Source organism: Dipodomys spectabilis, unplaced genomic scaffold (genome assembly GCF_019054845.1).
Source record: "Dipodomys spectabilis isolate Male_0828 unplaced genomic scaffold, ASM1905484v1 ptg000085l, whole genome shotgun sequence".
Classification (NCBI taxonomy): domain Eukaryota; kingdom Metazoa; phylum Chordata; class Mammalia; order Rodentia; family Heteromyidae; genus Dipodomys; species Dipodomys spectabilis.
Genome location: NW_024870762.1, coordinates 5,454,511 through 5,482,303, shown reverse-complemented (window position 1 = coordinate 5,482,303; position 27,793 = coordinate 5,454,511). Strand labels below are relative to the sequence as shown.

Below are 27,793 nucleotides of genomic sequence, written 5' to 3'. Positions count from 1 at the left end.
CCTTCATTTTCCAAGTTCAAAGTGGCTACCTTGTTGTAGTCCTACAATGCATTCTTATAGCTCTCTACCCAGAAGCCTACTACAAGCTGCTATAAACAAGCACTCTATAAGGTTCTGCCAATAGCTCACACTGTAATCCTTGCTTCTCAGGAGGCTAAGATCTGAGGATCACAATTCAAAGCCAGTCTGAGCAGTCACCACAGATTCTTAACTCCAGTTAGCTAGCAAAAAGTCAGAGGTTCAAGTGGTAAAGTGCCAGCCTTGATCAAAAAAGCTAAGGGAGCCAGGTGCCTGTGGCTCACGCCTGTAATCCTAGCTACTCAGGAGGCTGAGATCTGAGGATCGAGGTTCAAAGCCAGCCAGGGCAGGAAAGTCTGTGAGACTCTTAACTCCAATTAACCACAGAAAACTGGAAGTGGTGCTGTGGCTTGAACTCACAGCCTGAGTACTGCCTCTGAGGTTTTTTGCTCAATGCTAGTGCCCTACCACTTTAAACCACAGCACCACTTCCAGTTTTCTGGTGGTTAATTGGAGTTAAGAGTCACAATTCAAGCCCCACAAGCGACAAAAAAAAAAAAAAGTTTCACAGACTAGGATTACAGGTTTGAGCCACTGGAGCTGGGCTCACGGTACTTTTTTTTTTTTTTTTTTTTTTTGGGGGGGGGTCCGGTTGTGGGGCCTGAACTCTGGGCCCGGGCGCTGTCCCTCAGCTCTTCAGCTCAAGGCTAGCACTCTACCACTTGAGCCACAGCACCACTTCTGGCTTTTTTCTTTTTGCTTATGTGGTGGTGAGGAATCAAACCCAGGGCCTCATGCATGCAAGGCAAGCACTCTACCACTGAGCCACTTTCCCAGCCCCTCACAGTACTCTTTAACTACCTCTGAATTTATGTTAATAAAGTGACTTTTGGAAAGTCATCTTTCCAAAAAAGGTATGTGAATCTTGTTATGCAAGGCTTATATGCAATTGTGTGGAACTGGATCATAAGGGAGAACTTTCACCTCTACCTCCTTACCTCCAATCAATGGTGAATGACAAAATCAGCCATCCCTGTGTGGTGAATTCTCCATCAAGGCATCTCAATTAGGGAACAATCCTAAGGAACAAGCCCTTTTAACTTCTGAGATTGGCAGACAGCATTAGAACTCAGCTCTGGAACACTCAGTTTCTACCAAGAATTAGAGAATTGATTGGTTCACATGAAATGCTGAGCATCAAGAAAAGTGGTATGACTTTCCTTTTACTCACATTTCCACACAGCTTGTTCCCGCACCTCCTCTAAATCTAATCTAATGTCACTTTTCTAAGAGAAGCCTCCCTGACTGCTCTACTCAAACCTGTCTTCTATGCACAGAACCCCTATTCTCTTTCCCTACTTTTCCCTCCATTGTCCTTAATATATGTCTATTTGTATTGTCTGCTTTCCCCAATTAGACAAGCATTTTCATTCATTTCACCAAGCCTAGAAGCATGCTTGGCATTCAATAAAATGTTGAATGAGTATATGACTAGAGAAATGACCTGTCCCCATCAGGCACCAGAGAACTAGCAGGGTAGGGTTGCGGCTCTTGCAGAAGCTGGGAAGAGAAAGCAGTAGCCATAAAGGGAAATGTAGAAACTAGAACCCATTTCAGCATTACCCTCACCCTATCAGGTTAGGAAGAGCTGGAAGTGAAAATCCTGCTGTGAAAGGGGAAGAGGCTGAAGACATGGGGGTCTCCATCATGGTGGAGCCCTGGCCAGGGACTCTGGTCAAGGACCTCTCCATGAGGGGGATACTTGGTCCTCACCAATCCTGCAATCCAGTAGCCAATTGTGTAGTAAGGAAACTCAGTTGCAAGAAACAGAGACGCCACCACTTAAAAGGCCAAATTATGACAGCTGGAGGACTGCTGGTGGACTCGTCTCAAAGACCAGCAGCCCCGAATGCAGCTAGCACAAAGCTTATATAGGGGGCTGGGAAGGTGGCTCAATGGTAGAGTGCTTGCCTTGCATGCATGAGGCCCTGGGTTCTATTCCTCAGCATCACATAAGCAGAAAAAGCAGGAAGTGGCACTGTAGCTCAAGTGGTAGAACGCCAGCCTTGAGCTGAAGAGCTGAGAGACAGTGCCCAGCTCAGAGTTCAAGCCCCAAGACTGGCAAAAAAAAAAAAGCTTATATAGGCTAAAAGCACACAAGGTGTGTGGAATCAAACCCATCAAAATTATACATAAGCAAAGCAAACCAGATGAGAAAACTTAAACATAATGGAAAAGCAAATCATCTAGGGAAACAATAGGGGAAATCAAGGGCCAATTATCTACAGGAGGCACAGACAATCAGTGGCAAAGGGGATAGGGACTACAGGCAGAGAGGCATTTATTGGAGGCTCCTCACCCACTTCGATAAACTGACACGCTAAGCAGCACAACTAATATGCATGATGGCACATACACATACACAGTCTTGTGGTTTTTCTCTTTCAGTACCACTTTCGGTTCCTCTAAATAACCCACTTAAATTCTCAAATTCCTGAGCTCTGTAGATTTTACTAAAGCTGAAAGATGAGAGAATGCTACTGCATCCTAAAGCAAATATATCAAATCATTACACATTTCCATATTTTCAAGTGCTCAGGAGTTGTCTGGTGAGGTTGCTCTTCTTTCCAGATTCCATACCCATCTTGTCCAACTCCTGGTGCTGACAACAGATTTCACAGTGCAGAAAAATTGAAGCAGTCCTGCCTTACTTTCCTGTCCTAACCCATGTGTCTAGACTCATCAAATGTAACAAAATATTTTTTTTTTTTTTTGCCAGTCCTGGGGCTTGAACTTAGGGCTTGAGCCCTGTCCCTGTGTCTCTCTGTGCTCAAGGCTAGTGCTCTACCACTTGACCCACAGCACCACTTCCAGCTTTTTCTGGGTAATTTATCTGAAATAAAAAGAGTTTCATGGACTTTTCTGCCTAGCCTGGCTTCAAACTGTGATCCTCAGATCTTAGCCTCCTGAGTAGCTAGGATTACAGGCATCAACCACCAGTGCTTAGCAAAATGTGACTCTTTTTCAGCTATCTGAACCTCAGGAGCTGGTTAACAGCCATTTATTTATTCCTAAGAAAAATGCCTTCTGAAGCCTTACTATCCTCTCCTCATACCTACAGTTGCAAACACAGTATCTTTCTCTTCTCTCTTTCTCTCTCTAACCAATACCAAGGTTTAAACTCAGAACATCACTCATACTTGCTTGGCTTGCTTGGCTAATGTTCTAGCATTGGAGCCCTAGCCTTTTGCTGGTTATTTTAGAGATGGGAGTTTCTCAGACTTTCCTGGCTGGGCTGGTTTTAAACTACCATCCTCCACATTTCAGCCTCCTGAGTAGCTAAGATTACAGGAGTGAGTCAGCAGAGGTGGGCTCAAAATATTTCTTTCATGCACACTGGGTTCTCATTAAGAGGAAATGTGCAGAGCCAGGCACGGGTAGCATGAATTTTTAGTCCCAACCACAAGGAAAGCTGAGTCAAGAGGATTACTTGTGCCCAGGAGGTTCAGCCATTGATTTTGATACATAATGAGGCCCTGTCTTAGAAAGAAAGAAAGAAAGAAAGAAAGAAAGAAAGAAAGAAAGAAAGAAAGAAAGAAAGAAAGAAAGAAAGAAAGAAAGAAAGAAAGAAAGAAAGAAAGAAAGAAAGAAAGAAAGAAAGAGAGATGAATTTAGCAGTATATTACATCATCTCCATTTTATTTTATACTTTCCCTTCTTCCTAGGCTGCTACCGTCAGCAGAAGCTAATGGGGAAGTTAGGCCTGGGAGATAGAGGAAGAAGGAATGAAGGGAAAGGGGAAGTGTGTGAGAAGGCCCTTAGAGGAGACTGGTAGAAAGAAGAGCCGGCAGACAGATAGACACATCAGCCTGGTCTCTCCCCCTGTCAACAGCCACCAGTATCTGCTGAACTATGAGCCAAACCAGGGACTTACAGGGTAGGAAGGCTGAACTGGCAGTAGGAGATCCTGGAGTAAGGAGAAGAGCACGACTGGGCTGGGGAGTCAGAAGGGCAGAAATGGGGCGACCCTGGGCTGGGTGTAGAGGGAGGAGAGGAAGGGAGGGGTGATTAACCTCTGTGTCCCTCAGGAGGAAAAGCTTTTGGATTGCTGAAGGCTCAGCAGGAAGAGAGACTGGAAGAGATCAACAAGGTAAAAAGAAGTACTGAGGGGCAAATCACGGAGGACAGGCTTGGTATAGAAAGAGCCAACTTTTAGGGGCTGGGAAGGTGGCTCAGTGGTAGAGTGCTTGCCTTGCATGCATGAGGCCCTGGGTTCGATTCCTCAGCACCACATAAGCAGAAAAAGCTGGAAGTGGCACTGTGGCTCAAGGGGTAGGACGCTAGCCTTGAGTTGAAGAGCTGAGGGACGGCGCCCAGGCCCAGAGTTCAAGAGCCAACTTTTGACCCTTGCTCTTACCTTCCTCCCAACAGCAGTTTCTGGATGATCCCAAATACAGCAGTGATGAGGATTTGCCCTCCAAACTGGAAACCTTCAAGAGTGAGAGGAAAACTGTGGGGTAGAGAGGGAGCCTGGAGTAGGTGGAGGGAGGAAGGGGGACACTAGGATTTCCCCAAGGACCCAGAATGGCCAGAAAAGCACACAGCTGCCTTCTAGAGTGGGAAGAAGGCCATCTGACTCTATGTTCCCCTCCCGTATTTCAATCCTTTCCCCTGACTTGTCGTTTTTCAGCATCTTCTCTAGCTCCCTCAACCTCAACAGGGCCCTCAGTCCTCAACCCCACTTCCTCTGTCTGTTCGTCCCTCTCCCCCTTCCACACTTTCTCACCTACCTAGCATAAGTCAGCCACCTCTTTCTTTCTGTCTCTTACCCATGACCCCTACAGCCAGCATTTACCATGTCTGCTCTCTCCCTTCATTCAGAGAAATACATGGAGTTTGATCTGAACGGAAATGGAGACATTGGTGAGAAAAGGGTCATGTGGGGGGAGCATGCAAATCCAGGCAAAGGGAGGTCTCCTTTATTTACTCCAACCCCCATGCATGGGAGAGTGCTGTCCTGCCTCAGTAGGAGAGGGAGTGGGAGTGGGAATGTAGAGGTGCAGAAGAAGAGAGAGGAATTCCCCCCTTTCTTCCTATTTTGGGGTGTGTGTGTGTGTGTGTGTGTGTGTGTGTGTGTGTGTGTGTGTGTGTGTGTGTGTGTGTGTGTGTGTGTGTGTGTGTGTGTGTTGGTTGTGGGGCTTGAACTCTGGACCTGGGCACTGTCCCTCAGCTCTTCAGCTCAAGGCAAACACACTACCACTTGAGCCACAGTGCCGGCTTTTTCTGTTTATGTGATGCTGAGGAATCGAACCCAGGGCCTCATGCATGTGAGGCAAGCATAGAGTGGCAGAGCCATTTAGCTACCCTCCCAGCCTGTTTTTTTTTTCCTATTTTGATCCTTTGCCTCCAGATATCATGTCCCTGAAGCGAATGCTGGAGAAACTTGGGGCTCCTAAGACCCACCTAGAACTAAAGAAATTAATTGGAGAGGTGTCTGGTGGCTGCGGGGAGACATTCAACTATCCTGACTTTCTCAGAATGATGTTGGGCAAGAGATCAGCCATCCTAAAAATGTAAGAGTCTGGTTCTAACCTCCTCTCTGTGTAACTGCTTTCTTCTCCATCCTCAGTCCTACCCTTGTCCATAGGTTAAACTGCCATGTATTACTTAGCATCCACTCTTTCATCTTTTTTTGGTCAGTCGTGGGGGCTTGAACTCTGGAGAGGGCACTGTCTCTCAGCTGTTCAGCTCAAAGCTAGAGCTCTACCACTTGAGCCACAGCTCCACTTCCGGTTTTCTTGTAGTTTATTGGAGATTAGAGTCTCATAGACTTTGCTGCCCAGGCTGGCTTTGAACTGTGATCCTGAGATCTCAGCCTCCTTAGTAGCTAGGATTAAAGACACCAGCGCCCAGCTTTTCTTTTTCTTTTTTTTTTTTCAGTCCTGGAGCTTGAACTCAGGGCCTAGGCACTGTCCCTGGGCTTCTTTTGCTCAAGGCTAGCACTCTACCACTTGAGCCACAGCACCACTTCCAGTCTTTTCTGTTTATGTGGTACTGAGGAATGGAACCCAGGGCTTCATGCATGCTAGACAAGCACTCTACCACTAAGCCATATTCCCATTCTTTCAGTTAGAGGGACTCTCTGACTGTCCTATGGTCTTTTTTTTTTTTTTCGTCAGTTGTGTGGCTTGAACTCTTGGCCTGGGTGCTGTCCGTGAGCTCTTCAGCTCAAGTTGAGCACTCTACCACTTGAGCCACAGGCAGGGCTGGCTTTGAACTGCGATTCTCAGATCTCAGCCTCCTGAGTAGCTAGGATCACAGGTGTGAGCCATCAGTGCCCGGCTTGTCCTATGCTCTTTTTGCTATTCTCAACTTCATCTATTGCTCTAGTTCTCCTATTCTTCCTATCCTTACCTCCCACTTCACCGTCCTCTTCTAGACTCTCAGCAGTCCATTTGTTCCCTTGGGAGTTGTCCCCTGATGCCTATGTCTATTTCAGGATCCTGATGTATGAGGAAAGAGCCAGAGAACAGGAAAAACCAACGGGTCCCCCAGCCAAAAGAGCTATCTCTGAGTTGCCTTAATTGGGCAACATGGAAAAAGAAGACAAATTGTGAGCCAGAGTTGAACTAAATTAAATAAATCAATTTTCCTATCCCCCTCCCCCAGTCAAATCAGCTTGGTTTTTATTTGGGGGATTTTTAACTCACTGGGTTTGGTTTAAAACTTGCTGGGCATGGTGGCTCAAGCTTGTAATCCTAGCAACTTGGGAGGAGATCAGACATCTTAGCTCAAGGCTAGTCAAGTCAAAAAAGTTCACAAGGGCTAGGAAGGTGGCTCAGTGGTAGAGTGCTTGCCTTGCATGCATGAGGCCCCTGGGTTCAATTCCTCAGTACCACATAAGTAGAAAAAGCCAGAAGTGGCGCTGTGGCTCAAGTGGTAGAGCATATTCTTGAGCTGAAGAGCTGAGAGACAGCACACAGGCCCAGAGTTCAGGCCCCATGACCAACAAAAAAAAAAAAAAAAGTTCACAAGACTCCATATCAGCCAATGGCTGGGTGCAGTGGCATGTATCTGTCATCTGCAGGAACTCAGGGAAGCACAAGTAGGAAGATTGTGACCTAGGCCTGCCTGGGGCCAGTGGTGTGGCTCCAGAGGTAGACTAATTCAAGTTTTGTTTGGCTTTTCTTTGGTCCTGGAGCTTGAACTCAGGCCCTGAGCTCTTCAGCTCAAGGTGAACGCTCTACCACTTGTTCAATGCTAGTACTCTAGCACTTTGACCTACAGCACCATTTCCAGCTTTTTGGCAGTTAATTGGGCCCAGAGTTCAGGCCCCACCACGACCGGACCCAAAAACAAAACAAAAAGTGGGAAGTAGAACTATGGCTCAGACAGCAGGTCTGAGAACTGAGGTCCGAAAGTCAGCCCAGGCTGACTCATTCTGTCTCTGTCTCTCTCCTTCCTTCCTTTTTTCTTTTTGCCAGTCCTGGGCCTTGAACTCAGGGCCTAGACTCGGTCCCTGAGCTTCTCTCTGCTCAAGGCTCTTAGAGCTTTACCACTTGAGCCACAGTGCTGGCTTTTTCTGTTTATGTGGTACTAGGAATCAAATCCAGGGCTTCAGGCATGCTAGCTAGGCAAGCACTTACCACTAAGCCACATTCCCAGCCCCTGGGGCTAACTTTTTCTAATTAACCAGCCAAAAGCTGGAACTGGAGGTGTACTAGAGCACCAGCCAAGTGAGAATTTGAGGCTCTGAATTCAAGCCTCAATATTTGATCTCTCTCTCTCTCACACACACACACACAAAATGATGTTATATGAGTTAGTAAGTACTCTGAGGGTTTGTACTTTTTTTTTGTCAGTTGTTAGGCTTGAACTCTGGGTCTAGGCGCCATCCCTGAGCTCTTCAGTTCAAGGCCTAGTGCTCTACTACTTTGAGCCACAGGGTCACTTCTGGTTTTCTGGTGGTTAATTGGAGATAAGAGTCTTATGGACTTTCCTGCCTGAGCTGGCTTTGAACCTTGATACTCAGATCTCAGCCTTCTGAGTAGCTAGGATTACAGGCGTGAGCCACCAGCACTCACCTTAAATTATTTTTTTGTGCTTGAACTCAGGCCTTATTATATTCTTGCTTAGCTTTTTCTGCTCAAGCTTGAAAACAAGCCATCTTCAATCTTAATGAGCCTCAGGTTAAATTTTTATTTGCGGGTACAGCACAAATTTGTCTAGCATGCTTGAAGGCCCTAGCTTTAATACCCAGCAGTGCAAATAAATATATAAATGACACATAAAAATTGGTTTCAGGGCTTGGAAGGTGGCTCAATGGTAGAGTGCGTGCTTCACATGCATGAGGCCCTAGGTTCGATTCCTCAGCACCACATAAGCAGAAAAAGCCGGAAGTGTCACTGTAGCTCCAGTGGTAGAGTGCTAGCCTTAAGTTGAAGAGCTGAGGTACAGCATCCAGGCCCAAGAGTTCAGGTCCCACGACTAGGAAAAAAAAAAAAAAGGATTCATCTTAAATCTTAGCGAAACTTAGGTTAAATTATTTATTTTTGTCGGTCATGGGGCTTGAACTCTGGGCTTGCGCACGGTCCCTCAGCAATTTAGCTCAAGGCGAGCACTCTACTGCTTGAGCCACAGTGCCACTTCTGGTTTTCTAGTAGTTTATTGGAGATAAGACTCATGGACTTTCCTGCCCAGGCTGGCTTTGAACCAAGATCCTCAGATCTCAGCCTCCTAAGTAGTTAGGATTACAGGTGTGAGCCACCATCGCCCGGTGTTATTTTATTTTTTGTGTGCTGAAACTGGGGTTTGAACTCAGGGCCTAGGCACTGTGTCTCAGCTTTTTCTGCTCAAGGTTGGACTCTATCACTTGAAGCTATAACTCCATTTCCTACCTTTTTGGTGGTTAACTGGTGATAAGAGTGTCTCAGCCTTTCCTGTTTGAACTTGCTTCAATACACAATCTTCAGATCTCTGCCTCCTGAGTAGTTTATGATTACAGACCAAGGTCTGGCTAAAATTTTACTTATTTGATGCTGGGGATTAAATTCAGGGCTTTGATCATAAGTTGTACCCCTAAGCTAACAGCCCTAACCAAAGCTAAAATTTTTAAGTATGTTCTGAAAACTTTTGTCTTCATTGTCTCTACTGAGCAGTCACTTTATTTAGCCATGTCATCTAGGCCTCTACTCATTTGCTCACCGTGCACATCTCCTCAAACTTAGTCAAGTTCTAGCTAGTTATTCACATCTAGTAAGTTTTATTTTGTTTTGGTGGTACTGGGGTCTGGATTCAGGGCCTCTGACTTGCTGGGCAGGAGTTCTACTGCTGAGACACACCGTTTAGCCCCTTTTTTTCTCCAAGCACTTTCCCAGACATCGTCAGCTTTTATACCCCTAACCTCTGTAATATTTTGTGCCTATTTCCAGTGCTTCAAAATTGTGTTACTCATAATGATGTGAATAAGCAATAGGTCTGATGGGACCAGAGAGCTCCAGAGGGCTCTATTACAAATACTGAGACAAAGTACTATTATTTCAAGAATTAAAAATCATTGTTGAGAGGATACAAATTGCAAAAAATATCAAATATAAAAGTCATAAAAATTAGAGGATATTAAATTAAATGTCTTGGTCACTACTTGCCAATATTTTGATGAGTTGCTTGTTCCTTGTCTTTGTTCAAATGATTTAAACTACTCAAAAAATGCCTGGAGTGTCGATGACACTCCTTAGGACCCTTGGATTGGCCTACCTACCCCACTTCCATGATTAAATAAATGGAAGGCTAGGCCCCACTGATGCCTTCACCTCTCGAGAAAGGACGCGTGACCTGGGGTTCTCCCCGGGTCTACGTAAACTCCGCCTCTCGCTAGCTAGTCCTTCCCGTTCTCCCAGTTCCCCGTCTGGTCCGTTGGAAGGACTACCGGCTTTGCATCGTTTCCTTCCATTTTCAGCGTCCCGACGTCTCTCCGCTCCCATTTTCCCAAGGACGCACGACGCATGCCCCACCTCTTTCTCCTAGCAGTCGTCGTGTAAATTCTGCGCCCCAACCGCCTACTTGACCGGCGCCGCAGTCCCGCCTCCTCTACGCGTCTCAACGGCCGACGCTGGAGGCCTACTTCCTCAGCCAACCGGCATCCTAGCGCCTGTAAGTCCCTCCTCTTTATGCAAATAACCTCTAAAAGCTCACCCAATCTTTTTTTTTTTTTTGTGGACAGCCTTAGAAGAGGAATAGGATGGGAAAGGCCCCGCCCTTTATGTAAATTAGGGGGCGTATCCAAAAGCGGAGGGAGGTGGGGGGGTGCTCCCGGGGGCGGCGGTTGCCCGGATGGGCCGTTAGTCGGAGCCCAGCGCGGAGTGAGCGAGGGAGACGGGAGGAGCCGAACCCGGCGCCATCCGCCGCCATCCGTCCCCGCCCCACCGCCATCCGCCCCGGGGAACCACTAAGCCCCGGTCCCGGACCCCCGCGCACCCGGCCAGGTGAGTCTGGGCGAGCAGAGCGCTGACACCCTTTTCCGGGGTGGGGGCGCCGGCGGCGGCGGCGGCGGTGGCGGCGGCGGTGGCGGGCCGGGGAGGGGGGGGCGGGGGAGGAGGAGAAGCTGCCATTAGCCGCCGCCATTTTGTCCTCCTGCTGCCGGCCCTGCCTGCCCCTCCCCCTCCGGTACCTCTACCGGGACCGGCACCTTCAGCACTTCTCAGGTTCTGCAGCCTGCCCCTACCCACCTACCGTTCTAGCTTCCGAGGACGACCCTGCTCTTCCGCTCATCACCCCCCTCCGCCATGCTCACCCCATCTGTTGACCCCCTCTGCGCCGCCCTGGGGTCGGCCGCGGCTGACCTACCTCCTCTTGAAGGGTCTTCCATATTATTGGATCCTCTTCTGTCTCCCTCCGTTATAGTTCCCCCTTCTTGGCCCTCCTCTTTGCGTCGAGTCACTCCCCTTCTGGAACCCAGCATCTTTGCCTTCTATGTGCCCCAGTCCTGTTTTGTCACTTTTTCTGTTAGCCCTGTCCCTGTCTTTCTTCCTCAACCCCCTTTTTCTTCGTGGGTTTCTGGACACTGCCTCTTCACTTTTCTCCTCATCTCTGCTGTTCCTGCTTCCCTATATTGGTTGTTTGCCTGCCTTTATACTAATTCCTTTTTTTTTTTTTATTAGTTTTAGTTTATTCAATCTAGGATTTTTCTGTCTCTTTTAGATTCCTATATTCATTTTTTGACTGACTACCTATAAATCAACTCCTGTCCTCTCATCTCTTGCTTGTCATAAAGTTCTCTCCTAATATTGGCTTTCATCCTGGACCTGCTTTCTTCCCCCCCCCCCCCCCCACGTCCTCCTCCCTCACTCTCCCTCTTTTATTTCCCCCTCTCTCTTACTATTCCCACACACAAATGAATGCTTTGTTCCTCTAGAATGGATTGAGGATGGAGCTTTTGGTCTGCTTTTGGAGGCGGGGGCCCTTAAGGAAATGACTGCTGGACATTTTTAATGAGGATAGGACAATTAAGTTGGTTCAGGCCTTGGCCCTCTTGTGTCTGGCCCACAGTTCTCAGGGTACCTCTTTAATGCTTTTGTTTTTCCTAGTTCTATATATAAGGGTAATCAAGGCCCACTAGTATTTTTTTCTGGAGACAGGATTGTTTCCAGGAGCCAATGTTGGGGCAAGTTGAGAAAAAGATTGAGTTTTCTAAATACCACTTGGGGTTCTGGAGCCTAGGAGTATGTAGAGTTTCTATCCTCATGGGAATTTCTTTCGTACCAGCTCCCAGTGTCAGGGAGCATGCTGGCAAATCCTAAAAGTCCCAGCATACCTTCCTTCAAATCTCCCCAGATGGGACTTTGGGCTGCTGGGAATGGAACTTGGGGCACAGGAGCCCTGGGGCATTATTAAGAAGCTGGTATCTAATAACTTGGTGGGTCTCAAGGCTCTCTTCCCTGTGTGATGGAGTTGTATGCTGCTTTCTGGTTTTCTCTGGTGCTTAGACTAGGCCCATTTTAATGTAGGTCTCTGAAGTGATTTTGGTGGAGAGAGATTTTTTTCCTTTGGGGAATAATGAAGATGATACTACCCTTGCTACAATGTCACAGAGGACATGGTATTTATATGAGGATATAGATTTTTATTTGGTTTTCCTTGCTTGGCAAGGAGGTGTCTGGAAGGAAGAGGAAATATGGTATTTGGGCTATGGGAGCTGAGCATATAGTAGTTTCTTAAAGGGTCTGGGCCAAAGGAAAAGATGAAAGGGCTCCAGATCTGGTTCCCTAATAATGAGAATGAAAAGAAGCTTCTAGTCTTTTGTATTTTGTGTAGGGGGCAAAGACTGAGACACCTCTGTCTGGCCCACAGGCTCCGGCACGTTTTGGGGGAGGTGCCTGCAGGACCCAACTTACTCAATGAGCTTCCAGCGCAATGTCCGATCGCTCGGGGCCGACTGCCAAGGGGAAGGATGGAAAGAAGTATTCCTCGCTCAACCTGTTTGATACGTATAAGGGCAAGTCCTTAGAGATCCAGAAACCCGCTGGTGAGGGTCGTCCTACAACATGCTCCTAGTAATTGTGGCTAGGCATGTATGGGGTATATAGACTTTAGAGCTTTTGGGGGGGGGAACAAACCTAGTACTATAGTAAAGATAGGAAATGCTTAGAGAAACATTGGAGACCTCCCAGTTTTACCTTGGGATCTGAAGAGAGGGTATTGGCCTCTGGGTGAACACTTGTTACCCTCCTACAAAGGCGTGTCTTTTGTTCCCTGTCATTGGACACGTAAGAATTGGAGGCAAAAAAATGTGAATTTGGAGAAATCTAGGGCCAGCTTGCACTCCGCAGGCTCAAGATCAACCGTACTACATAGAAACAATGAATATAAATAATCTCATGCTTCCTAGTAGAGATTTCAAAGGCTATTACCAAGGGAAGAGATAGTTTTGAAGAGAAATTTGGAGTAGGTAATAGGATATTGAGGATGTATGTGTAAATGGGGCCTGAAGTTGAAGTCTATCAGATCTCCTATGTGAGACCTTTTTGACCCTCTCTCCACCTTTTCTTTAGTTGCCCCTCGCCATGGCCTGCAGAGTCTTGGAAAAGTTGCCATTGCTCGGCGTATGCCACCCCCAGCCAACCTTCCAAGCCTGAAAGCCGAGAACAAAGGCAATGACCCCAATGTCTCACTAGTGCCGAAAGACGGAACAGGATGGGCAAGCAAACAGGAGCAGTCCGACCCCAAGAGGTACACAATTTTGGAAGCACCTAGGATCCATGAGTATTTTAATTTGAACTTTGGCATGAATTGAAACTTGGTCTAGTCCAGCCAGAGCCATAGCCACAGCTTATTTCAGGCTTCTTGTTCGAAGGCTAAGAAATGACACCTTTAGCTTTCTTCCAGATAGAGAGAAAGCATGGAAAAAATACAGAACATCCCATTCAGGGTGGCAGAATTATTTTGTCATATTTGTAGATGGGAGTGGTAGGAATTAGAATACTTAGGAGTATCTCAGGCTCTGGATGACCTTTCTCATTTTACCGTCCCCTCAGTTCCGATGCCTCAACCGCTCAGCCGCCGGAATCGCAGCCACAGCCGGCTTCACAGACGCCTGCCTCCAACCAACCGAAACGACCCCCAACAGCCCCCGAGGTACCTAACAAACTGAAGGGGTTGGGAGAAGAATGGCTTGTTGTTCTTCCACCCACATTACCATTTATTATCTGTCTGTTTTCCTAGAACACTCCTTCCGTTCCAAGCGGAGTAAAGTCCTGGGCACAAGCCAGCGTCACCCATGGAGCCCATGGAGATGGTGAGTTCAGGGCTGTATTGGGGTATCATGGGAGTCAGGAGCCCTGCACTATGCCCTCAAAAAAGTGTCCTTGGTCTAAAGGCTATTCATGCCCCATGTTCAGTTCATGGGGCATAGGATCAAGGTTAAAGATTTGAGAGGTCCTAGAACTGACCCTGTCTCTTGGGGAATGGACACCTATTCCAAAGAGATGTTTATATGGTGTATCCTTAGTAAATGTTACCCTCATCTCAACAGGTGGAAGGGCATCAAGCCTACTGTCGCGATTCTCTCGAGAGGAATTTCCGACCCTGCAGGCGGCTGGCGACCAGGACAAGGCTGCCAAGGAAAGGGAGTCTGCCGAACAGTCGTCTGGGCCAGGACCAAGCCTCCGCCCCCAAAGTGAGTTGTTGCCTTTTAACCAAGATATTAACCTATCCCATTCAGAGCTAAATGTTGGTTTATTTACCCTATTTAGTGTGTTTGCTTCTCCTCTTCTCCATTATCATTAATCACTCCCCCTTTCTCCTTTCCTCTCTCTTTCTCTATAGATCCTACAACTTGGAGGGACGGAGGTGGACGTGGCCCTGATGAGCTGGAGGGCCCGGACTCCAAACTTCATCATGGTCATGATCCCCGGGGGGGACTGCAGCCTTCAGGCCCACCCCAGTTCCCTCCCTATCGCGGAATGATGCCGCCCTTCGTGAGTCTGGCTATCTTATTTTGAAGTGGTTGCACTGGAAACTAGAGTGTTAGGAATCAGGAGTTAGTCTTTGAGAGGCACAGTTAAAGCAGACATCAATGAAACAGGCTGGTGGGAGGATGATAGGCGTATAGAGTTGGCATTCTATTTGTCTGTCCCTCTGAGCAACTACTGTTGGGCCATTTTGCAGATGTATCCCCCATATCTCCCGTTCCCTCCGCCCTATGGACCCCAGGGGCCTTACCGATACCCCACTCCTGATGGGCCCAGGTGAGCAATCCAGGTCTGGGTTTGTGGTTGGGGGCAGGGTAAGCCTGTTGAGGGAGGAGATGGTTTTCTAGCCAGGAGGTTTGTCTTGTATGTGGTCTTACAATGTTCCCTCTTTAATTGTGTTTCATTTTTCTTTCCATACACAGCCGTTTTCCCCGTGTGGCGGGCCCCCGGGGCTCAGGGCCACCAATGCGCCTTGTAGAGCCTGTGGGTCGGCCTTCTATTCTCAAAGAGGATAATCTCAAAGAATTTGACCAGTTGGACCAGGAGAATGATGATGGTTGGGCAGGTGAGTAGATGTTAAGGCTCAAATGTCTAGGGTTTTTTTTGTTACTGTTTTTGTTGTGATTGCTAGGATTACAGGCAGAAGCCGCCAGTGCCTGAACTCAGAGCCTGGACTCTGTCCCTGAGCCTCTTTGTGCTCAGGGATAACACTTTACCAATTGAGCCACAGTGCTACTTTGAGCTTTTTCTGGTCGGTCATGGGGCTTGAACTCTGGGCCTGGGCGCTGTCCCTCAGCTCTTCAGCTCAAGGTGAGCGCTCTACCACTTGAGCTACAGCGCCACTTACTTTGAGCTTTTTCTGAGTAGCGTATTGGAGATGAGTCTCATAGGCTTTCTTGCCTAGGCTGGCTTTGAACCACGATCTCAGATCTCAGCCTCCTGAGTAGCTAGGATTACAGGTGTGAGCTACTGGTGCTCAGCCATGTTTAGATTTTATTGTTTGTTTGCTTTTTTGTTTTTTGGGGTTTTTTTGGTTGGTTGTGGGGTTTGATCATGTTTAGATTTAAAAAATGCAAAAGTGATGAGTGGTGTGGGAGCAAATCAGGTATTAATTGGGGAGGAGAAAATACATGAAGAAAAACAAAAGTCCTAGGAAAGTACTGAAAGGAGCTTTGTTGACCCAGACTTCAAGAGGAAGGAGTCAGCATGAATAGTGCATCCCATCACGCACTTCGTGTCACTTCCTATATACATAGGAAGGTATGTCTGATTGGAGAGCAGAATGCTTAAATTACTAATCATTTTCCTCCCTCAGGAGCCCATGAAGAGGTTGACTACACTGAAAAGCTGAAGTTCAGTGATGAGGAAGATGGGCGAGACTCCGATGAAGAGGGAGCTGAGGGCCAGTGAGTTAAGCCATCAGATGTGGGGACTGTTTTTCTCAGGATAATATAATCTTAGAGGAGCTGGCTCACAGCTGAATTTAATTCCACTGTTGATCTGCTCACAGCAAGGATTCCCAGTCAGCTGCTGGTGAGGAGCGGCCCCCTGAAGCAGATGGCAAAAAGGGCATTTCCCCTGGCAGCGAACCGCCCCCTCCCAAGACGGCCTGGGCAGAGACCTCTCGGCCTTCAGAGACAGAGTTGGGGCCTCCTGCCCCAAAGCCTCCCCCACCCCCGCCTCACCGGGGCCCCACCGGGAACTGGGGCCCCCCTGGGGACTACCCAGTGAGTGTCTATAATAAGGGGTTGAGAGGGTCCACTTGTGGGAGGTGTGTCAGCTGACTAAAGTAGTAATGGAAAGCTATGAGAGAGGGGGCTGAAAATGGGTTCCATAAAGTATAGATGATGTTTGTTTTCCAGTTTTGGGTTTTGGACTCAGGGCCTGGGGTGGGGTGTCCATGAGCTTTTTTGCTCAAGGCTAGTTATGCTCTCCCACTTTAAGACATAGTACCACTTCCAGTTTTCTGATGGTTAATTGGAGATAAGAGTCTCATAGAGTTTCCTGCCCGGGAAGGCTTTGAACTATATCCTCAGATATCAGCCTTCTGAGTAGCTAGGATTATAGGCATAAACCACCAGCGCTTGACTGAAGTATAGTTGTTAAAAGCAGCTCTGAAAAACTAGGAACATCTTTGCTACCAGGGGAGTCTAGAAGATAAATTGGGAGGTTGAATAAAGGCTTTCGTGTCTCCAAAGGGTAGGAGGAGAGAAAAAGATGAGGGGAAAGTTGTCTCCATACACAGTTCAACACTGAGACTTGATCCTTGTATCTATAGATAGAGGCAGTTGGTTAAGCTGTGAGTGAGATGGTAGAAAGCATGATGACTGATATCCCTTGTCTGCCTGTTGACAGGATCGTGGGGGTCCTCCCTGCAAGCCACCAGCACCTGAAGATGAGGATGAGGCATGGCGGCAGCGGCGAAAACAGTCTTCATCTGAAATTTCCCTAGCAGTGGAACGGGCTCGGCGTCGCCGAGAAGAGGAAGAGCGGCGTATGCAGGAGGAGCGCCGGGCAGCCTGTGCTGAGAAGCTCAAGCGGCTTGATGAAAAGTTTGGGGCACCCGACAAACGGCTCAAAGCAGAGCCTGCAGCTCCACCTGCCCCTCCTGCCCCAGCTCCACCACCTGTAGTCCCCAAAGAACTCCCTGCACCTCCAGCTCTGCCGCCAGCTCCAGCCCCAGCACCAGAGAAAGATGCTGAAGAGCCAGCCCAGCCTCCTCCTGCCCAGTCCACCCCCAATTCAGGTGTGGCTCCAGCTCCCACTCTGGTGAGTGGTGGTGGCACAACCAGTAGCACCAGCAGTGCCAGCTTCGAATCCAGTCCAGGTATGGAGCAAGTAGATAGGTAATACTAGGTGTCAGGTTTTTGCTTGGCTTGAAGGGTACACAAGGTGGTGGGAGTGGGAATAAAGTAGAAGGAAATTTTTGCTTTACTGAGTTATCTTATGGAAAGGGTCCCATCATAGGGGTTTCAGAGATCTGAAACCTTTCTCTAAGCCAGACACTTGTGGCTCACACCTGTAATCCTATCTCCTCAGGAGGCTGAGATCTGAGGATTGTGTTTTGAAATCAGCCTGGGCAAGAAAGTCCATGAGACTCTTAACCTCTAACCACCAAAAAAACCAGAAGTAGAGCTGTGGCTAAAGTGATAGAGTGCCAGCCTTGAGCAAAAAAAAAGCTGGGGCGGGGGAAGGGTAGGGCTGAGAATGTGGCTTAGTGGTAGAGTGCTTCCCTAGCATTCATGAAGCCCTGGGTTCGATTCGTCCGTACCACATAAGCAGAAAAGCTGGAAGTGGCACTGTGGCTCAAGTGGTAGAAGAGTACTAGCCTTGAGCAAAGGAAGCTCAGGGACAGTGCCCAGGCCCTGAGTTCAAGCCCCAGGACTGGCTAAAAAGTAAAGCTCAGGGATAGCACCCAGATTCTAAATCATTCCCTGCCGGCTTCCCCCCCCCCCCCCCCCCGCCCCCCGCCCCCATAGGCCTAGAATGGAATAAGGCTAAAGAAAATGATTGGGGAGGGAGTCTCACAGGAAATTAGTACTAGGATCTTTGGCTCTGGAAGCCATGGAGAGTTTTTATGGTCTAAATCAGGAAGGGCTTCAGCACAATAGATGTACAATTGAGCACTTAAATGAGAGCCTAGATTCTGTGATGGTATACATCTTAATGGATGAGGACACTTTTCTTCAATGCAGTGGAACCCCAGCTGCCTTCCAAAGAGGGTCCTGAACCACCAGAAGAGGTTCCTCCACCTTCCACACCCCCAGCCCCAAAGGTGGAATCTAAGGGTGATGGGGTTGGGCCTACACGACAGCCCCCCAGTCAAAGCTTGGGTTACCCCAAATATCAGAAGTCGTTGCCTCCTCGTTTCCAGAGGCAGCAACAGGTGAGATTTGGTTACCTCCCTCTTTTAAGGGCTGCTGCTCTCTGCTTTATTTATCCTTTCTGGGTGTTTCTGCCTCTGCCTTTGTCTGTCTCTGTAGTTTTGATCTAGTCCAGGTTTTTGTCATATTTGTGCTGATTTCCCTTGTGTGGGACTTTGATGACTTCTGTCTTTTGTTCTTCCCAGGAGCAGCTCCTGAAGCAGCAGCAGCAGCAGCAGTGGCAGCAGCAGCAGCAAGGCTCTGCTCCTCCTGCCCCAGTGCCCCCGTCACCACCACAACCTGTGACCCTGGGAGCTGTTCCAGCTCCACAGGCTCCACCCCCACCCCCAAAAGCCCTGTACCCAGGTGCTCTGGGCCGGCCCCCACCCATGCCCCCAATGAACTTTGATCCCCGCTGGATGATGATTCCTCCTTACGTGGACCCTCGGCTCCTCCAGGGTCGACCCCCTTTGGACTTCTACCCTCCTGGTGTGCATCCTTCTGGTAAGGGGCTGTGGGATTAATGGCCATAGGTCATGAGTTGCCAAGGGAACAGAGTATTCTTCATTGCTCAGGATTTATTTGGGGAATTGATGGTTGCATAGAAAAACCAAGTGCTGTTTCACAAGAGCAGTTAAGGGCCAGACTTAATAGCAGCAAGAGGTGCCGCTTTGACAGAAATGAGGTTAAGAAGATTAAGGCTGGAGTGTCTATGAGATAGGATTGTTTTTCTTTGTTTTCCTTAGGCCTAGTTCCCCGGGAGCGCTCAGACAGTGGGGGCTCGAGCTCAGAGCCATTTGAGCGCCATGTACCCCCCCTGCTACGGGATCGAGGCACCCCACCAGTGGATCCAAAGTTGGCCTGGGTAGGAGATGTCTTCACCACCACACCCACTGACCCTCGCCCACTCACCTCACCACTGCGCCAGGTTGCAGATGAAGAGGAAAAAGGGATGAGGTGAGTCTTGGTACTGAGGAAAATGAGAGTTTATGGCCTGGTGAAAGGACCTAAGCCTAGGGTTAAGGTACTGTGGATTAGGAGAGATGTAGGAATGAACACAAAATGAGTGTCTAGATAGTTCATAACTGTTTTCTTTCTCCCAGCTAGTTTCACACATTTCCTCATCTGGAGATTGGAGGTGCTTTCATTCTTTTCTGTCTCCCTCTTTAGGAGCGAGACTCCTCCAGTACCCGCCCCACCACCTTATCTGGCCAGTTATCCAGGATTTCCAGAGAATGGAGCTCCTGGGCCCCCAATTTCTCGCTTCCCTCTGGAGGAACCAGCTCCCTCAGGGTCCCGTCCGGTCCCCTGGCCTCCAGGCAGTGATGAAGCTGCCAAGATACAGGCTCCACAGTCCAAGAAGGAATCCCCCAAGGAGGAAACTTCACAGCTGACAGGGCCAGAAACAGGCCGAAAGCCTGCCCGTGGAAGTGGCCAAGGGCCTCCACCACCACGCAGAGAGAGCCGCACTGAGACCCGCTGGGGCCCCCGTCCAGGTAGCAGTCGTCGTGGAATCCCTCCAGAGGAGCCAGGGGCCCCTCCTCGCCGGGCAGGGCCTATAAAGAAACCACCTCCACCTGTCAAAGTTGAAGAACTGCCTCCTAAGCCCTCGGAGCAGGGTGATGAAACCCCCAAGGTCCCAAAGCCAGATCCACTCAAGACAGCCAAGAGCAAGATGGGGCCTAAGGAGACCCCACCAAGTGGAAATCTTTCTCCTGCACCAAGGCTTCGGAGGGACTATTCGTATGAAAGAGTGGGTCCTACCTCGTGTAGGGGCCGGGGCCGAGGAGAGTATTTTGCCAGAGGGAGGGGTTTTCGGGGTACCTATGGAGGTAGGGGACGGGGAGCCCGAAGTCGGGAATTCCGAAGTTACCGGGAATTCCGTGGAGATGATGGGCGTGGAGGTGGGACAGGAGGACCAAATCACCCCCCTGCTTCCCGAGGCCGCACTGCCAGTGAGACACGAAGTGAGGGTTCAGAGTATGAAGAAATCCCTAAGCGTCGCCGGCAGCGTGGATCAGAAACAGGCAGTGAGACCCATGAGAGTGATCTGGCCCCCTCAGACAAAGAGGCCCCACCGCCTAAGGAAGGAGGGCTCACCCAGGCCCCTCTTGCTCCCCCACCACCTGGAGCTCCTCCTTCACCCGCCCCTGCCCGCTTTTCCACAGCCCGGGGAGGGCGTGTGTTCACTCCCAGAGGGGTGCCATCTCGGAGGGGCAGGGGAGGAGGGCGGCCTCCCCCTCCTGTGTGCCCAGGCTGGAGCCCTCCAACCAAGTCCCTGGTTCCAAAGAAACCTCCAGCAGGTCCTTTGCCCCCAAGTAAGGAGCCTTTGAAAGAAAAGCTGATAGCAGGGCCGATGTCTCCCATGGCCCGGGGAGGCAGCAACGGAAGCAACATGGGTATTGGTGTGGAAGATGGGGAGCGACCACGAAGACGACGACATGGGAGAGCTCAGCAGCAGGACAAGCCACCTCGTTTCCGGAGGCTGAAACAGGAACGGGAGAACGCTGCCAGAGGGGTCGAGAGCAAACCCTCCTTAACCCTGCCAGCCTCCACCCCTGGGCCCGAGGAAGCCCTGGCAACAGCCACAGTGCCCCCACCACCTCGAAGGGCGGCTGCCAAGTCTCCTGATCTGTCAAACCAGAACTCTGACCAAGCCAATGAGGAGTGGGAGACTGCATCAGAGAGCAGCGACTTTGCCAGTGAACGCCGGGGAGACAAAGAAGCTCCCCCGCCAGCATTAATGGCCCCCAAAGCTGTGGGAACTGGGGGCAGCACAGGTGGGGCTGGACCAGGCATTTCAGCTATGTCTCGTGGAGATCTGAGCCAGAGAGCCAAGGATTTGAGCAAGCGGAGCTTCTCTAGTCAGCGGCCAGGCATGGATCGGCAGAACCGCCGCCCAGGCCCTGGGAGCAAGGCTGGAGGTGGTGGCAGTGGAGGTGGTGGCGGGGGGCCTGGAGGAAGAACTGGCCCAGGACGAGGGGACAAGAGGAGCTGGCCCTCACCAAAGAACCGGAGGTAGGTAGGGAGTGAACTCTAAGGTTAAAACAATGCGGGAGGAAGTAGGGTTTATGGCAGGGCATCATCTATCTGAGGGCATGGATTCGTTAAAAATGCACTGGGACCAGGCACCGGTGGCTCCGCCTGTAATCCTAGCTACTCAGGAGCCTGAGATGTGAGGATTGTGGTTCAGCCTAGGCAGGAAAGTCCATGAGACTTAGAATAAACCACCTGAAAGCTGCAAGTGGCGCTGTGGCTCAAGTAATAGAGCACTCGCCTTGAGCTGAAGAGCTGAGGGACAGCGCCCAAGCCCAGAGTTCAAGCCCCATGACTGACCAAAAAAAAAAAGGAAAAAGCACTGCAATTCCCTCGGTTTGCTGAGGCAGCTAGAAAAAAGCATTTGGCAAAGTGATAGTAACACTCTTACGTGGATTACAGAACTGTATAAGTGGAAATCCTTAGGAGGAGTCATAGGTTGTTATGGGAGAAGTTGGAAAACATGCTTGTGGGGAAACACTTAACAGTTCAGTGAACCCTGGAGCTGACGCTCTGTTTTCTTCAGCCGTCCTCCAGAGGAACGTCCCCCGGGGCTTCCCCTGCCTCCCCCGCCCCCCAGCAGTTCTGCTGTCTTCCGCCTGGACCAAGTTATCCACAGCAACCCTGCTGGCATCCAACAGGCTTTGGCCCAGCTTAGCAGTCGCCAAGGAAGTGTAACTGCACCAGGGGGCCACCCAAGGCCCAAGCCTGGGCCTCCCCAAGCCCCCCAGGGCTCGTCCCCTCGGCCCCCAACCCGATACGACTCCCCGAGGGCCAACAATGGCACCAGCTCTGGTAAGCTGGGGAAGGCTTGGTAGGAATTCCTCTATCTCTAAAGAGTGTTAGGTGATGGAGCAGGAACTGTATTGCCTGGAGGTTGGTGGGGTCCAGTGAGCAAGGCTAGAAGGAGGAAGGATTGGGAGTTGGAGTAGGGAGGAAAAGCTCTAGTCAGTGGTAGAGCAAGGTAAGTGCTGACAGTTTTCTATTTTCCCCAGACTCTCACTTCGAGGAGTCAGGGCCCATGGTGAGGGGGATGAGCGGAACTCCCCGGGACTCTGCTGGGGTTAATCCCTTTCCCCCAAAACGGCGGGAGCGGCCTCCCCGAAAGCCAGAGTTGCTGCAGGAGGTGAGCAATGGCACTGGAGGTTGTGCTTCATTGTACTCTCACTTCTTTTCCTTTTTAAGTTGTGAGTTGATATACATTTGTAATATGGAGTTTATTGTGATAGTTCCATACATACACATCATGTACTGTGAATAAATAAATTTCCACCACATTCCCATTGCTCCTTCCTGCTGGGTTTGGTGGGTTTCAGTGTGTGTGTGCGGGGGTTGGGGGGAAACCTTTCAGTCCTCTTCACCATTCCCTCACTCACTTTTATTTGGGGGGGGAATCCGGTCGTGGGACCTGAACTCTGGGCCTGGGCACCGTCCCTCATCTCTTCAGCTCAAGGCTAGCACTCTACCATTTGAGCCACTTCCGGCTTTTTTTTCTTTTTGCTTATGTGGTGCTGGGGAATCGAACCCAAGGCCTCAGGCATGCAAGGCAGGCGCTCTACCATTGAGCCACCTTCCCAGCCCCCTCACTCACTTTTGAAAGGTCTCTTTTCTCCATGCTTTGCTTTTCTTATCATGTGTTCCCAAAGTTCTCATTAGTAATCTGTATTGATCTCTTATTACTCCTTCATTGCTACCAACCCCACCACTATGTCTCAGCTTTATACATTTTCACTTGCCAGCTAATTTGTGTTTTGTCCTTTGGGTTTTCTCACCTTTAGGAGTCTTTGCAATCTTCACATAGCTCTGGATTCTTGGGCTCTAAGCCAGAGGTCCCAGGCACTCAGGGAGAATCCAGAGATGCAGGCCCAGAGGCCCTGACCCCCCACATCTGGAATCATTTACATAATGGTGAGTAAAGCTGAGTGGAGGGAAGGAATGATGGAGGTTTAGAGTGGGGTGGGCTTTAGACTTCTCTCACTGCCTCCATCCATCCTGGTTGGTGCTCTCCTGCAGCCACTAGCCGAAAGAGTTACCAGCCTGGCTCCATGGAGCCCTGGATGGAGCCTCTGAGTCCATTTGAGGATGTGGCTGGCACAGAGGTGAGTGAGGATGGGAGGAGGGTGCAGCTGAGCTGGGATACTATCAAACACTGGCCATATTTTTTCTCCTATTCTGGGTCGTGTCTGGCTAATTTTACATGGATGTATCCTTCATTTTATCTGTATATGCGCATCAGTCAGGTATTGGGGTGCTCTCTGCCCCAACTTAACTAGCTCCTTCTCCACTCCTCTCAGATGAGTCAGTCTGACAGTGGGGTGGACCTGAGTGGGGATTCTCAGGTGTCATCAGGTCCCTGCAGCCAGCGAAGTTCCCCTGATGGAGGACTCAAGGGGGCAGCAGAGGGACCCCCCAAGCGGCCTGGAGGCCCCTCACCCCTGAATGCAGTTCCTGGTGAGGGTCCACCTGGCTCTGAACCCTCTGAACCTCCTAGGAGACGGCCACCTGCGTCCAGTGAAGGGGATAGAAAGGTAAAACAGGGATAGAGGAATTTCATTATGGCCCTCCCTTTTCTACTCCTTTGCTCTCACTTGGGCTTCCTTTCCTTCTCCCCAACTCCACCTTACTGTTTCCCAACCCAGGAGCTGCCCCGGGAGCAGCCTTTGCCCCCTGGTCCCATAGGCACAGAACGATCACAGCGTGCAGACCGAGGCCCAGAGCCAGGCCCCCTCCGGCCATCCCATCGACCTGCCCCCCCAGTCCAGTTTGGCACTAGTGACAAGGTCTGCATGGGCTGCATCTGAGTATCCTGGGTTGGAGAGAAGGGATGGGCTGTAGGTGGGACATCGAGGACACAGACCTGAATCATGGGACCATCTCTTCCCACATCACTGTCACAGGACTCAGACTTGCGCCTAGTGGTAGGAGACAGTTTAAAAGCAGAGAAGGAGCTCACAGCATCAGTCACTGAGGTAGGTGAAGAATGAGAGTTGGATGGGAAGGCCAGAGATTTCTAGAGAAGATTCATGAGAGTGATAGGGGCTTCCAGGGTGTCAGACAACAGTCTTGACAGTCTTTTTCTACCCAGGCCATTCCCATATCCCGAGACTGGGAGCTGCTCCCCAGTGCTTCTGCCTCAGCTGAGCCGCAACCCAAGAGTGTAGTTTCTGGGCATTGTGGCCCAGAGGCCAACTCGTCAGGCCAACGCCTGTACCCAGAAGTCTTCTATGGCAGCCCAGGGCCTCCCAATTCCCAGGTAAGCCTTATTTTTCATCTCGTGCCCTTTGAGTCAATGAATAATCATTCTTTTTAGCCTTCTGTCACTTAAAACACAAGTGTATACACCACCACCTTTTTCTTTCTGATCATTCCATTTTTATTTTTACTTCAGTGGTTAGGATGAGTTGGGTGGTATTTTTGTCTTTATAGCATGTTTGACTTTCCATCACTGGGATAATAGCTCTAAGAAAACAAGGGAGGAAAAAAACATTTTTCATGGTTTTAAAGGTTCCATTCCATTGTGGCAGGTGCAGGACAAGGCACAACAGAGCACCTTCTTTCATGAGGATCAGCAAACAAAATGCCTGCAATACTGGGTTTTTCTCCTTTTTATTCCAGCCAGGTCTCTATCCCAAAAGATGCTATTACATAAATTCAGGGCAGGTCTTAGCTAATCCTCTGTAAATGCCCTCACTGAATACCCAGAGGTGTGCTTCTCTGCTCTGTTAGGTACCTCCAATGCAATCAAGTAGACAAGATTAACTGTTAACTCAGGGTGAGGGATCCAACCCAAGAGCTTATATATACTAGGGATACTGTACCAGTGAGCTGAATCTCTAGCCCCAGGTGAGCTTTTCTTGACCCAGAGGCAGTAGAGCTGTATTTCAAACTTGCTTTTCTCTTGCAGGTCTCTGGGGGAGCCATGGACTCTCAGTTACATCCAAACAATGGAGGCTACCGCCCTGGGACACCCTCACTACACCCTTACAGGTAAAATTAGATGCCTGTGGATCTCAGAAAGAAGTAGAGATGGGCTGGGAAGGGGCTCAGTGGTAGAGCGCTTGCCTTGCATGCCTGAGGTCCTGGGTTCGATTCCTCAGCACCACATAAGCAAAAAAAAAGCCGGGAAGTGGCGCTGTGGCTCAAGTGGTAGAGCGCTCGCCTTGAGCTGAAGAGCTGAGGGACAGCGCCCAGGCCCAGAGTTCAAGCCCCACAGCCGGACCCAAAAAAAAAAAAAAGAAGTAGAGATAAGTTTTAGGGGGATAAGGAAAGAATTTTAGGGTACCAAAAGCTGTGGACTTAAGCATTATTGCTCATGCTAAATAAAAAAGTAATTGGGGCTGGGAAGGTGGCTCAGTGGTAGAGCGCTTGCCTTGCATGCATGAGGCCCTGGGTTCGATTCCTCAGCACCACATAAGCAAAAAGAAAAAAGCCAGAAGTAGTGGTGTGGCTCAAGTGGTAGAGTGCTAGCCTTGAGCTGAAGAGCTGAGGGACAGCGCCCAGGCCCAGAGTTCAGGCCCCACGACCAGACTCCCCCCCCCAAAAAAAAAAAAAAAAAAAAAAGGTAAATAATTGGCTTCTTGACATATCTCTCCCAATTTTTTTTCAGGTCACAACCCCTATATCTACCCCCTGGCCCAGCCCCTCCTTCAGCACTGCTCTCTGGGGTAGCTCTCAAGGGCCAGTTTTTGGATTTCTCAGCACTGCAAGCCACAGAGCTGGGGAAGTTGCCAGCTGGAGGAGTTCTCTACCCTCCGCCTTCCTTCCTCTATTCTCCTGCTTTCTGCCCCAGCCCTTTGCCTGAGCCACCTTTGCTTCAGGTAATTAGAGGTGGGCAGCTGTTGGGTTTGGGGAAGAATGTCCCACGCTGGTGGCTCATGCCTGTAAGCCTCAGCTGCTCAGAAGACTGAGATCTGATGATCATGGTTCAAAGCCAGACAGGGCAGGAAAGTCCATGAGACTTACCTCCAATTAACCATCAGAAAAACAAAAGTGCTGTGGCTCAAAGTGGTAGAGTGCTAACCTTGAGCAAAAGAGCTCAGGGACAGTGCCCAGGCCCTGAGTTCAAGCCCCACAACTGAAGACAAAAAAAAAAAAAAAAGTTTGAGGGGGAGGTCATCCTTTTTCTCATTCCCTAACAGGTACGCCAAGATCTGCCATCCCCTTCTGATTTTTACTCTACTCCTCTGCAGCCTGGTGGACAAAGTGGCTTCCTTCCTTCAGGGGCCCCTGCCCAGCAGGTACCTTGTCGTTTCCCATGCCCTTCATTTTCTCCATCCCATTTCTCTCCACCTCAGCATGCTCATTTGGATTTCTTGTTACAGATGCTTCTACCCATGGTAGACTCACAGCTGCCTGTGGTGAATTTTGGCTCCTTGCCGCCAGCACCACCACCTGCCCCACCCCCCCTTTCTCTGTTACCTGTGGGCCCTGCACTGCAGCCCCCCAGCCTGGCTGTGCGGCCCCCTCCTGCTCCTGCTACTCGGGTGCTGCCTTCACCTGCCAGGCCCTTCCCCCCAAACTTGGGGCGAGCTGAGGTACCTTGAGATGCTGCAGAACTCATGGGTAGAGATTGCAGAGTTCAAGATGAATAGTTGAGGAGGAGGGAGTGGTGGGGGAGGCAGGAAGATCTGGAGTTGAAGGCCAACCTGGTCCTTCGTAGAGAAACCCTGTGACAAGGGCGTTGGGAATGTGAATGAGAAGCATGAGATCTCAAATTTTTTCTTGTTAGCTACACCCAGTGGAACTAAAGCCGTTCCAGGATTATCGAAAGCTGAACAGCAATCTCGGGGGACCTGGGTCATCACGTACACCCCCAGCTGGAAGGTAAACTAAATAGATTTGCCGGAAGGGCTTTCTAGGAGCAGGTCCTAGACTTGCCTTGAAACACCTTTCTTCCTCCCTTAGGTCCTTCTCTGGTCTCAGTTCCCGTCTCAAGGCCCCACCTTCCACTTACAGCGGAGTATTCCGCACCCAGCGCATTGACCTCTACCAGCAGGTGAAGGAGAAACTCATGATCTCTAGAATCAAAAGTTACCACCTGAGTTCTTGACAGACCACTGTGATTTTCTTTTTCTGTATGTACCTATCTCTTAGGCATCCCCACCAGATGCTCTGAGATGGATGCCGAAGCCTTGGGAGAGGACAGGGCCACCTTCCCGAGAAGGGCCTTCCCGTAGGGCAGAGGAGCCTGGGTCCAGAGCTGACAAGGAACCTGGATTGCCCCCACCCCGCTGAGGGAGGTCCCCATCCCCCCTACCCCCGGGGCTTGTATATAGATTATAAATATATAAGGGGGAAAGGGGTGGGTGGGGAGGGGTTGTGGGGCTAGAGCCTCACTTTCCCTCCTCCCCCTTCCCCTGATCCCCTGTCCCTGGGGCCGTTTGTTAAAAAAGAATAATAAAAGGATTT

General features: G+C 49.8%; 3 protein-coding genes and 1 non-coding gene across 7 annotated transcripts in view; 3 read left to right on the top strand and 1 right to left on the bottom strand.

Annotated features, from left to right (window-relative positions):
• The window catches only part of Ncr3 (natural cytotoxicity triggering receptor 3), a 21,909-nt gene extending 10,838 nt beyond the window's left edge, over window positions 1-11,071 (bottom strand). For 2 of the 4 annotated variants that reach the window (XM_042684239.1, XM_042684241.1), the window contains exon 1: window positions 10,864-11,071. In XM_042684239.1, the coding sequence (XP_042540173.1) occupies window positions 10,864-10,978 (115 nt within the window). In that variant the 5' untranslated portion in view covers window positions 10,979-11,071. Of the gene's footprint in view, window positions 1-1,016; window positions 1,161-10,863 lie in introns of those variants that run through there. The other 2 variants (XM_042684240.1, XM_042684242.1) reach the window with 1 other exon arrangement.
• Aif1 (allograft inflammatory factor 1) lies at window positions 3,817-6,681 on the top strand. Its single transcript, XM_042684243.1, has 6 exons — window positions 3,817-3,955; window positions 4,107-4,168; window positions 4,450-4,516; window positions 4,900-4,941; window positions 5,429-5,591; window positions 6,518-6,681. The coding sequence occupies exons 1-6, from the start codon at window positions 3,931-3,933 to the stop codon at window positions 6,600-6,602; spliced, it is 444 nt and encodes a 147-aa protein (XP_042540177.1). The 5' UTR covers window positions 3,817-3,930; the 3' UTR covers window positions 6,603-6,681.
• Prrc2a (proline rich coiled-coil 2A) lies at window positions 10,323-27,793 on the top strand. Its single transcript, XM_042684238.1, has 31 exons — window positions 10,323-10,502; window positions 12,367-12,541; window positions 13,068-13,245; window positions 13,551-13,650; window positions 13,738-13,810; window positions 14,048-14,191; window positions 14,341-14,492; window positions 14,683-14,762; window positions 14,909-15,051; window positions 15,802-15,892; window positions 15,997-16,213; window positions 16,842-17,313; window positions 18,182-18,372; window positions 18,556-18,853; window positions 19,096-19,306; window positions 19,520-21,367; window positions 21,912-22,180; window positions 22,381-22,511; window positions 23,164-23,293; window positions 23,399-23,484; window positions 23,680-23,913; window positions 24,025-24,165; window positions 24,283-24,354; window positions 24,471-24,638; window positions 25,290-25,372; window positions 25,992-26,202; window positions 26,524-26,622; window positions 26,707-26,919; window positions 27,114-27,208; window positions 27,290-27,380; window positions 27,479-27,793. The coding sequence occupies exons 2-31, from the start codon at window positions 12,430-12,432 to the stop codon at window positions 27,617-27,619; spliced, it is 6,474 nt and encodes a 2,157-aa protein (XP_042540172.1). The 5' UTR covers window positions 10,323-10,502; window positions 12,367-12,429; the 3' UTR covers window positions 27,620-27,793.
• LOC122111583 lies at window positions 12,740-12,870 on the top strand. Its single transcript, XR_006148033.1, has one exon. It is a non-coding gene; the product is annotated as a small nucleolar RNA SNORA38 (small nucleolar RNA).

Excerpts from the sequence above, each read along its gene's own strand:
- Aif1 (XM_042684243.1), top strand. The coding sequence starts at position 3,931 with ATGAGCCAAACCAGGGACTTACAGG. Across the intron at positions 4,942-5,428 it reads GAACGGAAATGGAGACATTG|ATATCATGTCCCTGAAGCGA; the intron begins GTGAGAAAAGGG and ends CTTTGCCTCCAG. Across the intron at positions 5,592-6,517 it reads AGATCAGCCATCCTAAAAAT|GATCCTGATGTATGAGGAAA; the intron begins GTAAGAGTCTGG and ends TGTCTATTTCAG.
- Prrc2a (XM_042684238.1), top strand. The coding sequence starts at position 12,430 with ATGTCCGATCGCTCGGGGCCGACTGCCAAGGGGAAGGATGGAAAGAAG. Across the intron at positions 18,373-18,555 it reads GTTTCCAGAGGCAGCAACAG|GAGCAGCTCCTGAAGCAGCA; the intron begins GTGAGATTTGGT and ends TGTTCTTCCCAG. Across the intron at positions 21,368-21,911 it reads CCCTCACCAAAGAACCGGAG|CCGTCCTCCAGAGGAACGTC; the intron begins GTAGGTAGGGAG and ends TGTTTTCTTCAG.